The 17,294-nt window shown below is 42.5% G+C and overlaps 1 protein-coding gene across 2 annotated transcripts in view; it reads right to left on the bottom strand.

The window, feature by feature from the left end:
- Nucleotides 1–16,812, bottom strand: part of PTPN3 (protein tyrosine phosphatase non-receptor type 3) — a 177,737-nt gene extending 160,925 nt beyond the window's left edge. Inside the window, exon 1 of one of the 2 annotated variants that reach the window (XM_087759510.1) lies at nt 16,620–16,812. In XM_087759510.1, coding sequence (XP_087615636.1) covers nt 16,620–16,746 — 127 coding nt within the window. In that variant the 5' untranslated portion in view covers nt 16,747–16,812. The remainder of the gene's footprint in view (nt 1–16,619) is intronic. The other variant, XM_087759519.1, reaches the window with a different exon arrangement.
- Nucleotides 16,813–17,294: the final 482 nt, after the last annotated feature.

Raw genomic sequence — 17,294 nt, 5'->3', positions numbered from 1 at the left:
CTTTCTTTGAATCTTGGCCAGTGGGTAAGAAATTAGTCAAGAGGTTTGAGATGATGTGAAAAGAAAAAGACATATGCTAGACCTGCCTTTGTTCAGATGTTTGGAACTTGTAGGAGCAATTAGTGCTTTGTTATACCAATTGAAAATGCTTATCTTCTGAGCTGACATGCTTGACACATGAATCTGATTCCTTTATGTACTTAGGAGGAATTAGAAGAGGAAAACAGAAATAAAGGAGTAAGGGTTTGTTTTTTTTTTTCCATACAGGGCTGCAGGATTTTGGAGAGGGTTATTTTTTAATTTTTGTTTTACTTAAGAACAGAAGGCTGCAATGTTCTCAAGTTCTCCAAAAGTCAGTTCCAAATCACTTTTGTTTTGTTTTGTTTCCCTTCAACAAACTCAAATTTTGACATTTTATTCAGATTCACTAAAATTTTATTTTGGAATATTGTGGAGGAGGAGAAAGTTATCTGTGATACACTCTGGTCTGGTGTCCTAAGGAAATAAGTATTACATTACCATGTCTCAGTGTGCTTCTTTGCTTGCCTGTCACCCTCCTCTCTTCCCACACCCCCAAAAGGTTTTGAACCTAGTTTTGATCAAATCTGTCAGACAGTTCTGCAATTCCTACAATCTCAGGAAAGCAGGCTGGTGAGTAAAGTTGGAAAAGAAACACTATTAATACACCGTTAAGGGTAGAAAACCAAGTATGCATCTTATTAAACATGGCAGAATCTGCACCAGAGTTTCTCATTACAGTCCCACCACTTAGAGAACACCTTGTTACCGGTGTTGGGGATTTCAGGCTGTCCGCATGATGGTCTTCTGGCTGAATGCATAGGGTTAAACCAAAAGTTTTAAAGAAACAAGAAACAGCAAAATAGAGACAGGGATAAGGCTCTGAAGAAACAATAGGGAAGCCAAATACTGAGAAATTGCCTTCAGCTGGGAATGGTCTAAAAGGATGTTGTCTTCCCACAATTCACCACAGTGAAAAAAAAAAAAAAAAGGAAAAAAAAGAAAAAAGGATAATCCCAAACTGTTGCTACATCTTGGATCTAGAAACCTATGGAGACTGAATGATCTGTTGGCATTATGGAGAAGTTTCAAGTACAGAAAGGCAGGCCCTGGAAGAGAAGAAAAAGCTTCCCCGTCACACAGCAGGTTACTCCCAGCCAGTGATGGAGATCTAGGTTGAAAGGAACGTATGCGTGTTTTCAAGGAAATATTCAGAGACAGGGTAGCGGGCCTGTTTCATCCTTTGCTATAACATACTGTGAATGTGAGTAGAAGAATCAGTAATGTTTTGAAAAAACTGTTCACAGGTTATTAGTAAGTCGACAATATTGTCTTCCACAGAAGTGGCCTTAAACCTCCAAATGCAGCTGGGCTGTTCTGTGAGCTGGACAGAGAGGGTATGGCAATACTGGGACCCCACTAGGAGTGGTTGCACTAGGTGGTCATACAGCCCAAGGCAGAGGAAGAGTAATGATCACACGTAAGAAGGGTTGAAAGGAGGGATTAAAAAAGGCACAGGTTGTACCACAAGCCTGAAGGAAACATGGGGTTAAGCCAAAACACATTTTAGAAGGAAAAAAAAAAATTCAAAAATCAGTTCTTAAAATCATTGATAGAGGAAACAAGTCTTTTTTTGGAGCAGCCTTTTGTCCCACCCCACGATTTTCTCTTCAAAACAAAACTCTCCACTGTAAGTGGTTCTTATGCAGGTTTGCTGCCTGGGTTTACTAATCAGTGCGATACATTTTAGGCGCAGTAAAGAGCCAAGTGACAGTGTGATCACCTGTGCAAGGCAACATAAACAGCTAGGGTGTACTGAGTGATCTGTAGCAACTGCCCCGCGACACTATTCCCCCATAGTAAGCAAAAGCAGGATAAACTAGTCTGCAATTACCAAGTGGGTTAATTCACTCCTTTAAACATAAACATAGATCTAAAGTCAGGTTATATTACATCAAAAACAAGGCAAAGTTTGAAGATACTTTTTGGAATTTGGCGTAATGACTCTTTTGTCATTGTAATGCACACCTTTCACATTGCTAATACCTAGCAATTGCAAAATGGCACCCTACCAGAAAATGAAAATAGTACCTTTCACCTGTCCTTTCTGCTTTATCTGTTTTTTCCTATTTTTTCTATGTATTTTGCAGACACGGTGGATTTTCTTTTAAAAACTGCTAATCCATTTTCAATTTGTAACCACTGTCCAGCCAGCTCCCTGTCATTTGTTTTTAAAAATGAACTTCTTTAGCTAAGCTTATAACTTCAAAAAACCTATACAACTCGGTGCATTTTACACTGACTGGCTGACAGTGGATTACACAAAAGACCTGCGATTCCTTGTTATGTCATATATCCACCCGTGACACATGGCCAACAAACATTTTGTTGAAGACGACAAAGAAATTCACAGGGACCATTTCTGGAGGTACCAGACATTATCAGAGTTTTCCTGAAGCCAGCACAGAGCCAGCACCCTGACCCTGTCTTTGCAGAGACTCAGAAGGGAAGCGCAAGCCGCGAGCCGGTCAGCCTGCGTATGGAGTGCTACATGAGGGGTCTCCAGCTGTAAGCTCCTCCACCGTGGGATGGGTAGAGCACGCGGCTGGCAGCAGGTCTGCAGTGTCGTGGGGGTGAAACCCTGGAGACACGAGGAAAGCAGCCAGCACAGGCTGTTTTGAAGGTGGTATTGCTGAGCTGGGCTGGGACACAGCTGCCCGCCTAGCCTGGTCCCCTCCCACGGCGGAGAGCCCGCAGCCCTGGAGAAGCTGTTATCATCCGTCACCACCAATTACTCGCAGAAATTCTCCTCCCTTTAGTTCTCCAGCAGATGTCTTGTGGCTCAGACTCAGGAAAATCACTACACCCATCTTGGACGCAGTAGACACAAAAGTGTGGCACGAAAAGCGAGGAAGGAATTTGCCATGTCCTTATAAAGTCAAATTTTCCATGTATGCACAGTCACATGAACTGCCGGGCTAGGAACTGCCCTGTTTCACTTAACATGTGCAGGCTGCACTGCCACTGTGCCCAGGGGGCCATGGTAACATCCACTACACCTATATAGCTCTATAGCCCATAGTACGTTATTTATTAAGTATTCCTTTCCAGCAGAATCGTCATACCAGACCAATAATCAGACCAGAGAGGAGAGGAGTCCCTTTTGCCAGGAAGCTTATCCTCTCAAGATTCCAGTTTCATGAATCAGATTTCTGTTTAACTCATATTATCTGACACAAAACACAGCAGACACGTTCCATGCAGAGAAGTAACAGTGGCAAACAATGCAAGCGTCTTTCTGGAGGGAAGCAGCTAGTATAACAAGTCCAATTTGATATCTGTCTTTCCTTCAAGCTCACAGAAATTGCCAAGTAGATGCACTCTGCTGTCAGTTTTTAGCTTTCTTTCTCTTCCTTATCACCCCGTTAGGAATCAACACTCATGCTTTGTAAACACCTGCACCCCAGTTTAGGAAAGGACTATGGCTATGGGGGCAGCAGGAAGAATTTGCAAGAGTTTTGTTACGGTGCTGACATGTTCTCAGTGGATATAGGGATGTACTTGATTCAAACGATGCCTTGCAGATCTGTTTTCCTCCCTTGGTTAAGCAAGATTTAATCTAGTAAAATGCATGGTGGCCACCTCCAAAAAATATATGGTATGAAAATACCAAATCGTGTATCTGAGATTAAAATAGAGCCCTGCCTTTTCACTGACAGTATGTGGTGCATGCTGTTTGCTTAGTCGTCGCATCAGTTAGTCTGGTGCATCTTTCCAGGTTTTCAATATTAGATTATCTGAGCATATAAAATCAAGCTGACGGAATGAGTCACCTGATAGATTATTGCCTAGTGAAAAAAAGCACAGGCTTGTCATTATATTTGCCTACAAAGCACCACACACACCTATGGGGCTGTAAAGATAATAAGCATGAACTTGATTACTGCTAATATGCTCTGCTTCAAGTCTCAGATACACAGTATATTTCTTTTATATAATAACTTTTTGTTCATTTCCTAGAATTGACAAAATACTTCAGAGAAATTAAACTGATGAATACAGTTTCATTGGTCTCATTAAAAATTCAAGCAATTATACCAGAATAGCAATAAAAGATATTGTTCAAAAAACCACTGCAGACTTGGGGCGTTAAATGTGTCATCAGTTCCAGCTTAATGGAATCAAGTACACTTAAGAAAATGTCATGGTCCAGTGTTAATAAGAGTACACTTCAGATTGCTAAAATGCTTTTTTATTTTGGATACTACACCTGTTTCTTCCTTTTTGTAGAGCTGGAAAATAAGATTTCACTTTACACATGTATATTATATATTCCCAGCAAGAGCTGGGAGAGAGGATAGCTGTCTGGTAGTTGCTACTGCTGCTAAGCCTTTACATAGCAGAGAAAAACAAATGGCAGCAAATCAAGCGACAGTGATAATCAATTAGTAGTCCATCTGGAACCTGGGAACACTCTGCCACCAGGAGCCTGTTCTTTCTCCCACTCTTTCTCCTGACATGCCTATGGCATAGCAACTTGACAGCTCTCCACAAGTTTCGCTCAGGTCAGGTCTGGCCAAGTGGTGGCCTCACTTTACTCACTTCAGATTTGGTGGCCTCACTTTGCTCCCAAGGAACGCTTTTCCATGGGCTGACCTGTAGGGCAGGAAAGCTCAAGCTGCAAAAGGCCATTCAGGAGGACACTTAGGGAGAAACCTGCTCATCTTTCTTCTCTGTTAGCCAGGGCATTTTAGCTACAAAACCCAAAAGCTGACTGATAAATACCAGTGGGGTTTCTAACAGAGAGTCAGAGCGAATCACACCAGCAAGGCAGTCTGAGTAAAGCTGTGGGACCCCAGCCTGGCCCTTTTCCTTCCAAAATGATGGAAAGCGTTACCTGAGGTTCAACAGGTAACGAAGACCGTGTTTCCACACAGCTTTGGACTGAGCACTCGCAGCAGGGCTGGATGCCTCCAGCTGAGCCTGCAGGCACCAGGAGGCCTTTGGAGGTAAAAGGCATCTGTGGTGGGTTGACCCTGGCTGGATGCCAGGTGCCCACCAAAGCTGCTCTATCACTCCCCCTCCTCAGCTGGACAGGGGAGAGAAATTATAACGAAAGGCTCATGGGTTGAGATAAGGACAGGGAGAGATCACTCACCAATTACGGTCATGGGCAAAACAGACTCGACTTGGGAAAAAAAATTAATTTAATTTATTACCAATCAAATCAGGGTAGGATAATGAGAAATAAAAAGTAAATCTTAAAACACCTTCCTCCCACCCGTCCCTTCTTCCTGGGCTCAACTTCACTCCTGATTTCTCTACCTCCTTCCCCCCAGTGGCGCAGGGGGACGGGGAATGGGGCTTGCAGTCAGTTGATCACACGTTGCCCCTGCTGCTCCTTCCTCCTCAGGGGGAGGACTCCTCACACTCTTCCCCTGCTCCAGCGTGGGGTCCCTCCCATGGGAGACAGTCCTCCATGAACTTCTCCAACATGAGACCTTCCCACAGGCTGCAGTTCTTCACAAACTGCTCCAGCGTGGGTCCCTTCCACGGGGTGCAGTCCTTCAGGAACAGATTGCTCCAGCATGGGTCTCCCGCAGGGTCACAAGTCCTGCCAGCGAACGTGCTCCAGTGCGGGCTTCCCACAGGGTCACAGCCTCCTTCAGGCATCCTCCATGTGCTGCAGGTGGATATCTGCTCCACCGTTAACCTCCCTGGGCTACAGGAGGACAGCCTGCCTCACCATGGTCTTCACCACGGGCTACCTCTTCCCCCTCCTTCTTCACTGACCTTGCTGTCTGCAGGGTTGTGCCTCTCACATATTCTCACTCCTCTCTCCAGCTGCAGTTGTGCAGGGTTTTTTTCCCCCCCTCTTAAATATGTTATCCCAGAGGTGCTACCACCATCACTGATGGGCTCAGCCAGTGGTGGGTCGGTCTTGGAGCCAGCTGGTATTGGCTCTATCGGACACAGGGGAAGCTTCTAGCAGCTTCACACAGAAGCCGCCCCTTTAGCCCCGCCACTACCAAAACCTTTCCGTGCAAACTCAATACAGCATCCCATCCTTTTAGCCTCCCTGGGGGAAGGGGAGATGTCTAGACAGTTTGCCACCAGCTCTCATCCCAGGTCTTCTCCTCCCATGGCCAAGAGCAGGGCCCTCTCTGATCGACAGTGAGGGGAAGCTGGTATTACAAAGGAAGAAAAAGTTTACAAGGAAGGGGGGGGAAAACAGCAAACAAACTATGATACTGAGGTGTGGAAGGAAGGAAGACAACTTGCCTGAGCTCTCTCACAACATATAAACAAATGCCACAGGCAAAACCCGAAACGGCAGAGCAGAATCACGGTTTCCATGGGCTTTTCAGTCATAGAAGCCGTGACTACTAGCTATTAAAACAGACTTAATGGCCGATAGCTTCCTGTCATCTCAGGTGGTTACAAAACACCAGGGACGCAGGCGCCGCCAGCCCATCCTGTGTCATGACCATGGCAGATGTCACCCTGCACGCCTGGGGAACGCCGCAGCTCCAGAGCAGTAATGGCCCCTCGCTGCTCCCGAGGGCAATCCCCATGGGTAGCACAGCACCTCCTACAGAAACACGCTTTTTTTTTCTTCCCCTGGGTAATTTCTCTTTCATGAAGCATGACAAAATTGCCCAGTACTGCTTGTAGGAAGGTTGGGTAGCTCCTTCCTGCAGGGCTATGATGGAAGAAAAGGACCTGCCCTCATTTATTTAATAAATAAAATTGAATGAAAAATATTCTTAATGTTGTTGTGTTGTTGTTTTTTTTTTTAATAAAAAAGCAAAATCCAAATAGGAATAGTCTCCCAAATAATTCTGATAAACTTCAAAAGTTTCACTCAACGTTGAAGGAAAAGAGTTAATGGAAAACATTTCTGAAGCCAGAGAGAATTCTGTATTTATTAAGAGGAAAAGTTCAAAAGATTAATCATACAGATTCTTTGACATTTCATCTTGCAAAAGCATAATCCTGATAAGAAAAACTTTTTTGGCAAGAGCACCATCAGTGTTGAATACACGATAGTTACTCCGGAAGAGGAAACAAGAGCTAGCTTGTTGAAATGGCACTGCAAATGCAGAAGAAAAGCAGGTTTTACTGAGCACTGGTTCTAGGCGCTTCTGTAGGTGTTTGTCTTTCTTACAGGTGCGAGTGAAATGGGAGCTACAGTCCGAGTTCTTGGACTACCTCTAACACAGCACCAGCAGGAGGAACAAAGGTAGAAAAGCCATCTCATCTTTGCCATTTATTTTTTCTCTCTCTTGTTCCTGCTGTTTTTAACATTGGCAGAGGATTCTCTAGGGAGATCGTAAGGCCGTTTGTCTCTGAAGCGCGGAGATCAACGGGCAGCTCAGCGAAAAGCCATACTAGGGGAAGAGAAATCCAAGCCGCAAGCCAGCAAGGTGAGTTAATATTTCCACCCATGGTTTTGCAAGGGATTAGCTCTTAATAAAGATATAACTAAGCCCTGCTTTGCCTGTACAGCTGCAATACTAATAATAGCCACACATCTTGTAGATCTGTTGTATTTCCTCCATGGCAAGCCTGCAGCAGTGAATATAGCTCGGGGCTGTTTCTATATTACTGAAATTCACATCATTGTGATTTTCTGACCCTTCTCCTCCATTATCATTAAAAAAAAAAAATGAAAAAGTGCTTCTTCTACTCAGATTCTGCTGTCACTCTCCATGCCCACCGTATATTATCTGCCGCCTCATTATCTGGACCGTGACAGTAAAAGTACTGAATGAAGCACAGACAAAAACCCTGGAGCTAACTTAGAATACTTGATGTTGCATCTTGCCTAACTAGCCAGCTTCCTTTTGCAATCAGATTTTGATTTGATACCATGGCTGGAAATCTTGAAATTGTTTTTGATTCTGACCTTACTTCTGCCTCTCTCTTGTTTACATACTTTTGTCACCTCCAGAAGCTTTGAGCTTTATTTCCTTTGTTTTGATTCCACAAACATTCATGTTTTAGGTTGCGTGAATGTCTGAGGTTTCTAGAAAAGACTAAACCTAGGTTTTCAGGACAAGCCACAAACTTCCAGTGCTATATTAAACCCTTTTTAGTAACAACCCATAAAACGTCAATCAGTATAGAAATTGTGGTTGATAACTTTTTTTTTTTTTTCTTTTTAGATAGGAGGTACCTCAAACTTCAGGACAACTTAATTTCTGGCCTAATAAAGGCTCCTATTAGCTCTACCCCAAACTCCATCCCTGTGTTTTCTCAGCATCGGAAGGAGGGCAGAGGCGGTGGGCATCCATTACCTTCCTGGCAACACCGGAGGAGCTGCAGGGACTTTATTTACAGGTAGCTTGGAAACAGGCCAGCTACAGTATGTGGAAGCCAAGTGAAATGCATATGGCAGTCTTGGTCTTTTGAGCTGTTGTGTTCTGATAATATGACACCAAATAAAAAAAAAAAATGACATCAGATTTGACCTTCTTCGGTTCTGGACAAAACAAGCATATTATCAAGGAGGTTTTTGGCTTTCATCTTTCTTCCATCTAATATGTGCCTCCCTAGTAAGCATTTTACAGATCCCAATGGTTTCTGTGGAGCAGAAACAAATGTTACAACAAACAAATCCAAAGGAAAAGGTTTGGGTTTTGGTGTGTTGGGGGTTTTTTTGTGGGTTTTTTTTGTTTTGTTTTTAATCCCCTCTTTATTCTTTTGTCCAGAAATGACAAAATTGGTTCCCAAATTGGAAGACAATTGTTTATGACAATAAATCAGTTGACTTCACTGCTGCCGTGCCATCCAAAATGACTTTGTAATCTGGAAAAAAATAATTGTGCTGAGGAGAAAGGGAGCAATGGCCATTTCCCAGGCTTTTTTGACCTTCTGAGCAAGAATTGGAACTTGCCTAGTGGTTTAGATGCTAATCTGTCTACCCAATGTGTGGGTGTGCTCTGAGTCACAGCCAACATGTGCACTCACTTCTAAAACAGGGCTTCCTAAATATTTTTGTAAGGGTAACTTTTGTTTAACTTTCATTTGGCAGAGTCCCACATTGGGAATGGTCAAAAACTCAGGAAGAACCATATGTTGTGTATGGAGCTGCTAAGAACAACTTTGAAAGTTTTCAGACCTTTTTCTCTCCAACTGAAGAAGACAAGCCTCACCCCTCCTCCCAACATGAATTAAGATATTGCTTTTTTCTCACCCACTTGCCAGCAAACCACATCTGTCAGGCTTCAAGTGTGCAACAACAACTGTCTGTCCATAATGAAGATAAATGTCTAATTTTTTTTTTTTTTTTTGGCGTTTGCTGTATTTATTTTTTTAATCCATGCCTAGTTACTAAAACTCAAGGGGCATTCTGCTGAGGACATTCCAGGCAACTGTAACTGTGCAAGTACTGAGCAAACAGGATACAGTGGCCATATACAGGCAGCAGGCACTGTAGAGATTTCTGCAGAGAGAAGTAATTTTTTTTTATTGTTCTGCTTATTGCATAACTGGGAACATGGATAATGAGCATGTTTCAGTCAAAGCATCACAGGTGTTACAAATTGCTTTCTCTCTTGGAGGCCCTGTTATTAACCCAGTTACTGCTGATAATAATACCTGCTGCCCTGAAAATAAGCCTGAAAAATGCACTGGGGCCAGATTCAATAAAGGGCTTAGGTGATTCAGCATAACTTGATGTAATACCCCGTATTTAAGATCTCAGGCCTTTGAGCAGAGTCTGAACCCTGAGCAATAGATCTATAAAGTGCACAAAGAGTGTTAGGTGCCTGCAATAACAACCCCAAGCAGCTTAGCATGCACCTGCTTATACCTAGCCAATAAAGCTGGCTGGGTGGGGAGAGGAACCTTGAAACCCACCTTAAAACCCACCTGCAAGGAGATACTTGCATTCGGTCGGGATCTGCAAACCAGATTCCTTCCAAAATATAGCTTTGTGGGCTTTTTTTTTTTTTTTTCCTTTTTTTTTTTTATCCCTTCAGAGAATTGAGCAGGCCTTACGCTTTTTAATGTTCTTCCTTTGCCACAGTTGCCACGCGTTCATATGACACCCTGCTGCTAAAGCGGTAACCTGGGAAGCGGATGTCCTAAGTTGGGTTCCCCGCTTTGGCTGCACAGTGTGTGTGGGAGGGGGGCTTCAACCCCCCCCTGCTCCCCAGAGATTATGCAATTAGCAGCTCTAAAGTAGGCCAGTGTGAGTGGGCTGGAGGGATACGCTCCTCATCCTCCAGCTGCAACTGTGCAGAAAACAATTCAAGATTCATTAGTCCATAAAGAGAAAGAGCATGTTAAGCAACCGAGTCATGTTTCCTCATGCTCAGGACACTCACCTGGCATGAGGGCAACCAGGTTTCTGGCCTGTGTCTATGCTTGATCTTCTGTGTTTTCACCAGTGGTGGTTGTATGTGAACTACAAGAAAAAGGGGTCCCAGCAGGGGAACTAAAACTCAGGCCTGGCCAGCTCTGCTTGGAGCGAGGGCTGTAACCACCACCAGGCTGGTGACACAGCTGGAGCGGGGCTGCCCCTGGCCAGAGTGGCCTCTCTCCTGCTGGCCAGGCTTTCTGTCAAGAGACTGAATAGATTTGAACCCAAATATATATGGGTCCAAATATATTTGAATATTGCCTGTTCAAATAGGGAAAGAAAATTTCCAAGTCCTCTAAGTAAATACTCAGGCTACTACATAGTGCTACGGCAGAGGAGAGGAATTTTGCATTTCAGCAGCAAACAGCAACAGACACTGCATGTGATAAGGTGAGAAACAGGTCCCTGAAAGCTGAGCGTGCTCTGAGGACACATGTGGGACCGACTATCCCTACAGTAGGCTTAGTTAGGGATATGTACAAAGCAAGCCTTCAGTTGCTCACTCAACTCCTCCAAGATTGGGACAACTCAGGACATGCATAGAAGTACAGCTCCAAGCTTCTGGTAAACTTAAGAGAAAGTAAGTCCTTGAACTTAATCACCACCAGCTTTGTTGGGATTTTAGTCTTAAATGCCTCAGTTGGGTCAAGTCCCAGATTGGAAAATCTTGTATGGATTTGGCACCTAGCTCCTTTTTATATGAGCAGCAAGGGATAGAGCCTCCTGCAGACTACAGTGCTCCAAGCTAGACCATCCATCTGGAAGGAAACACCATGCAAAGTTCTGCTCTCTGTTACCCCATTACAACTTCGACTCGGTGGCGATACAATTGACAGCGTAACTGGGCCAAAAGTATGATAGCAGAATTGGGTTTTTTTAGAGGCAAGGCCATGCTATAGGATGGTGAGGATAAATGCAAGTAAGCAGACCCCTCGTTACCAAAAGCTCCATGTGGCCAATGCAGTAGAGCCTCTATCTCTTGGAAATCCAGCGCAGCAGAAGCCTCACAGATATGATGAGGAAAAACTCTCCAAAGAGTCAGGAACCTTTCCAGACCCAGGAGCTCAGTGGACCATAGATGTATGTGCCTTTGAGACGCAAAGTGTATGCTGAGCGGTACAGCAAACATATTCCAAGTCCATTTTAAACTTCTTTCTGTTGTTTTCTTCCTCAATGTTGTTTCCCTTCCTTGCAAAGCTAGCCTAGGCCAGCCGCTCACTGTCCCTCAGAGCCCATGTTCCTGCACGGGGAGCTGAACGCCTCCAGCTGCTGGTAGCATTCCCACCCACGTTACCACAGCAGCAGAAACAGCAAAACATTAAACACAAGGACGCCGTGTGGGCAAAGTCCCGGCATCCTCCGTGTTCATGAGCAGCCTTTATGCAGCTGCCAGGCCCCCGGAGGAGCCTGCAGAGCTCGGGTGTTCACTCCGGCTCCTTTTCCAGCTGAGCCTGGCACATTTCTGGGACAACGAAGATCATCTGTCTGCAAAACGAGTAGCCAGCATTGGTTATACTCACTTTATGTGTTTTTCAGAGAAGCATTTTAGTGGCCCATCTACTCAGAGTGAGCATAACAAACAATTTCCCCAAATACACTTCTCGGCAACCTTTGACTGGTACAATTGTCCTTCTTATATTTCTACCTGGGCTCCACCCTTGCATTGCACAAGCCCTTCTTCCAGAGCTAAGTCAACAGAGAGGACTTCACCTGGAAAAATCTTCCGATGTGGCATCGAAATGAGGAGCATATGAAGAGCATGTATATTACTTTTGGCTCGTTTTCAGTTTATTTTTTCTTCCTTTGGACATATCTGACCTTCAAAAAGTAAGGAGTGATACAGACTTCATTTGCTATTAGCTGACTACAGCTATAGATTGAATTGACATACACTGATGTGTTAATTTGGCAAGTTATCAAAAAATCGGAGCCAAAAAAGCTGACAGTCAGGCAGCACAGTTCCCTGGAAAACAGATTTCCTTAAATAAATCTTTTGTTTTGACAATATGACAGCTCTGTTCAAGAACAGTAACGTATTGGGACAGAATATTTTGATTTCTCCAAGACACTCAATATAACACCGCATGACATTTTGATTTAAAATGTGCATTAACTGGAACTTGCAGTGTGTGCGTTAGATAGATAGATTAAAAATTGATTCCCTGGTAGGTCCTTAAAAGGTAGCTGTCCACGAGGAGATAACTGGGTCTGTTTTTCTTGTGGTCCACCTGGGACCAGTTCTTAGTCCAACATGATTTAATATGTCAATCCACAAGCCAAACAAACAGAAAAAAAATCTGAAGTCTTTACTGGCAAATTTGGGAGCTGCATCAAGAAAAGTCAGTGAGGTCATTAACAGGGAATCACTCCTGCTTTGAGAGTGATCATTTGTTTAAATGGTCAAAGTCTAAAAAAATGCATTCTGAACAAAAGATTATAGATTTGAAAACAGAAATGAGGCTGAGGATGAGCAAATGTCTGGGAAAACTCTTCCAGAAAAAGACTTTTTAAAGATTCTTCTCAGACGATCACCACGTTTTTGTCTCCTCAAGTCTTAGAGAGAACTGAGACCTCCCACATTTTCCCATCAGCACACATATAATACCACAGTGCTGCTCTTAAGCAGCGAGAATGAGATATAGTAATTTTAGAATGCTTTTTCAAATCTGAAATCTAAGTAAGCCATCCTGAAAGTGTATGTTTGACATTTCATGGCTGGGAAAACATAATCATCTAAAACAATCAAACAAACAAACAAACAAAAAACCCTCATCCCAAACACAAATCCTTTTAGGTTGAAATTTCCTTGCTTGGTTTCAACTTAACAGTGATTGGCTTTTGGAAAGATTGAAAAAAATAATTTCAGTGGTTATTAAGTGTGTGACAGGTAATTAAAGTACAAGTGCAAAACTGCTGTGTATTTTAAAAAAAGTTGTTCAGGCTAATTTTGTGCTGTCCAAAGTTACTTTCTTTCCTCTTTTTTTTTTTTTTTTTTGTGAAGGCTTAGGCTAGTGTGCTTTTGTCATATGCTCTTCTAGAGTTATGGAAAAAAAATATATATATATCTGGGCTCTGGGAATACACAAATATTACCAAAAGGAGCAGACTAACAGAAAATATTCAAAATACAAGAAAAATTATGAAACCATTATTAAAAAAAACCAATAACACAGAGGGAGAAGTGCAAAAAGATACCTTCTATTATTTTCCTATTTTATCTAGAACTATGTCACATAGTTGAGAAGTCTGTTTACCACTGTTCCAGAAGAAACTGCATTTATTACATACATTTTGTTTTCTAAGAGGAGTAAAATCCATTGTAATGGCTAATTTAGTATATTTTCCTTTGAAAACCTTCTCTGCCAAGAGGGGCTTTTTGAATGGCTTCAAAAGAGTTGATGAAGAACGTGGTGTGCTGAGCCTAGTGAGGCAGCTGTGCCTATATGCGATATGTACACCTCCCACAACATCGTTTTGACAATTAATAGTTTTTGAGACAGGAAAAAACCCACAACAGTAGCAAGAGATGGTGGGATCTTAACCTCTGTGCTGCTGTTTTGGGACATTTTATCTTCCTAGTCTTGTCATATCTGTCATGAGACAAACCTCCTGGAGAGATACCTGACACCAGACGTTGCTAATCAGTAGTTTGCCCCAACTGCTTGGTGAAACAGAGTGACAAACCAGAGAAAAACCCAGCTAATGTTCACAAGGAAAGAGCAGTATTCACCTGTGGAGCAAATACCCTGGTCCTATAGCAGTGGACCTTCATGGACGTATGAAAAACATGTCCCATGACTAACTATCAGCTAGTTTTTCAATGTTGTAACCACCCTGGTGTGTCTTGGAGCACAAAAAAAAAAAAAAAAAAAAAAAAACCAAAAAACGTAAAAGTCTTAGTTTTTCCTTGAAAGACATTTAGGGAGACAAATGACATTAAGCAGAAGACACATGGAAATGCATCCTCATAGACAGCTAGATCATAGGTTCAGGTATGAAGTTCTGAGTTTCTTATTGACTTCACATAGCAACAGATACAAAGCCAACGGCTCCCAACAAGTAGCTGCAGACTCCCAAAGATGTACCATGCCCGTTTTGCTTAGCAGAAAGGATTTCTTAAAAGACTTAGTTTTTTATTTATAAGCTAAAATCTGCAGTAAGTTGACCTTTTGGACCAGTCCAAAAAAGCACTTAGTTTTGAGCTGAAAGGCATCTCCCACTGAGGCACAATTTGACCCTTTACAACTAGAACAGGCCCATTCAGTGCTCAATTTGTCTTTTGAACATGTCAGATATATGCACTACCTCTTCCTGGCAAGTGCTTAATACTGTAAATGCAACGAGGCTGGTCCTCCATGTAGTGCTTTCTTCAGCACATGGGGTAACTCCATTGGCTTCAGGGGGGATCACTGCTGATTCATGACACCAGAAGGTGTAATTAGAGGACCCAGCTCATCCATCCTGAGGTATTGCATGGCTTCCTTCCTCCTATGGGTTTATTTCCTTTGGGTTTGATTTGATTTTTCCGTGCAAATTTTTCAGCCTCTACAGTGCAGCATGGCACATTTCTGCAATATTGAGGGCCAAACTCAGATTGAGAGATCTCCCTTTCTCTCTTACACACATGCAAAAACAATGACACACAGTATAAAGTTACCTTTCATATACAAAACTGAGCAATTTGAGAGCTCCAGTTACCTTTTATGTCTTCCATAAAAGGCAATTGGATGATTTTACCCCAGTATGACTCTTGCTTTCTTTTTAACATTAAAGTGAGCAACAGAAAAGAAAAAAAAAAAAAAATCAGTCCATGAAAGAGAAAAATGCTCACTTATATTTCTTAGGTTACAGCAAAGCTAAAAATAAATTATTGTCATCCTGCTTTCTGAAAACCTTTAACAGGACACTAGGCAGCAGAAAGGAAAGCATCGCTGTTCTTTTATAGCACGGTTTTTATACAGCCAGGTTTCATTTAAACTCTGTTACAGTCAGTTGGTTACGAGCTGGGTGGCTCCTAAGTCAGCTCAGCAGGACACTGTCCGTAAGGAAGATTTTTAACTGTCGCCTTTTGCATACGGGACTTTGCAGGGAGCAGAAAACAAGACAAAATAGAAAACATCTCTCCATGGGTAAACTGCATCTTTGCCGACATCCCTGTCCTATTCCACTCTTGATAACCAACATAAAACCCTGTACAAAGTGACATTTTTACGTCCAGAACAAAGAAGATCCTTCCATCTGGAGTAAGTTTTAAATAATATTCTTGTGAAATTGCCAAAACAAGCCGGGCCATTCAAAAGGCAAAGTTTCTTGAGTTCAAAGAGAAAAGGTTTTTTTGCACTGAACTTTGTTCTGGCAGTGTATTGAAGTGGCTTCAGGACATACTAGTTCCGTTTCTACCTTTGCTTAGTATTTTGTTCAGACAAGTCCAGTCCGGACTTAGTTACCCAACTTTATTGTAGTCAGCTACATTTCTGCCTTTCTGTCATGCTCATCTTTGGCATGCTGGAAATCTGTCTTGGTGTTTTTCAGAAGTCTTTTAAAACATTCCTAATCATTTTAAAAGCCAACATGTACAAATTTTTTTGTTGTTGTTGTTTTTCTTTCTTGCCTGTGTTACATTTTCTAGTAACAAAAATAAAATTTCTGGTTAGCAAAAAAGTTCTGTGACAGCTTCCTTTGGGGAAAGAGGGATGGATTTGGGAATATTTGCACTGTACCGTAACTCTCACCTGACATTTGGATAAAGTATTAGAAAGCTTGCTGATGCCTTAGGAAAAAGACGCTTTGCATTATCAAAAAAAAACCAACAAAAAAAGACATTGTTATTAATCACACTATGTCTTTCTAGAAAAGGCTTTCACAGCACTCCAGTCTGCCACTCCAGTTACTAAATCAAAGCTCATTGTTCACGTCCTCTGCCACACAAGCAGCCCCATGCCACAGCGCTTTGCAAATACAAGTGGAAAGTCAAAGATTAAAGCAAGTTTCTTCAAGATGCTTTTATATCAGAGTTCTTCATACAAGCATCCTTTCTTTTGCTTGTAAGTACACTAATCGTATTTCAATTGCATGCCTACAATATAAAGTTAATAGCTTCCTTATTTCCTTATTTTAGCATTTCCACTCTACTCCCTGTCTTTTCAATTACACTAGCTAGATCATTTCTTTCATTTCCTTTTTCCAGTGTCCTGTTTTCATTTCTTATACAAAATCATATTTGGTCACTTACACTTTTCTTGAGGATAAGCACACGACAGCAGCATCTCTTGCTCCACCATGGTGCTGTCTGTTGCAGAGGTCAGTGGTCTTTTGAATAGCGCTTTAAGAAAATATTTTGGAAAGCTGAGCTCACTCATGCAGGCTTCTGATCTTCTCCAGTACTCTTGGCTTCTGTGTGTTGTCACATGTTATCCTCCCTCCTGAGAAACCTGTGAAACAGGTCTGGCAACACACATCTTGTGTGTCAGAAGAGTTTTAATTGATTCATTGCAACAGGTACCCACCCTCATTAAAAAAAAAAAAGTTGTTGAAAGGAGTAGTCTCTTAGCGCCTCATTTGAAATTACAGAACCTACTGAATGTCACAGCTGGTGCGCTTTAAAGGGAAACTACTTGCTGGGTTTGTGAATATACAGGAAATAATTTAAAATCAATCTTACATGCCAAATAAACCACAGCTAGCGGTATAATTCGGGTGCTCCTGCGCTGTGGGAGAGCAGGAATCCTTCCCCTGTGCACCAAGGTGGCAAGGGCTGCCACTGCGTCTCCCCAAGGCACGATTTCTTGTGGGGCAAAACAACTCCACATCTCTGCTACAGGGGCCTCTTTCTCTGTGAACAGCAACTCTGACTGCCACTGATGCGAACAAATTGTATGGACTTGATTTCTGAGAAATGCATCCCCAG

The sequence above is a fragment of the Nipponia nippon genome, unplaced genomic scaffold (genome assembly GCF_047370975.1).
Source record: "Nipponia nippon isolate SJK-2023a ecotype South Korea unplaced genomic scaffold, ASM4737097v1 scaffold_1, whole genome shotgun sequence".
NCBI lineage: Eukaryota > Metazoa > Chordata > Aves > Pelecaniformes > Threskiornithidae > Nipponia > Nipponia nippon.
The sequence above is the reverse complement of the archived record's forward strand: the minus strand, read 5'-3'. Positions and strand labels throughout refer to the sequence as shown.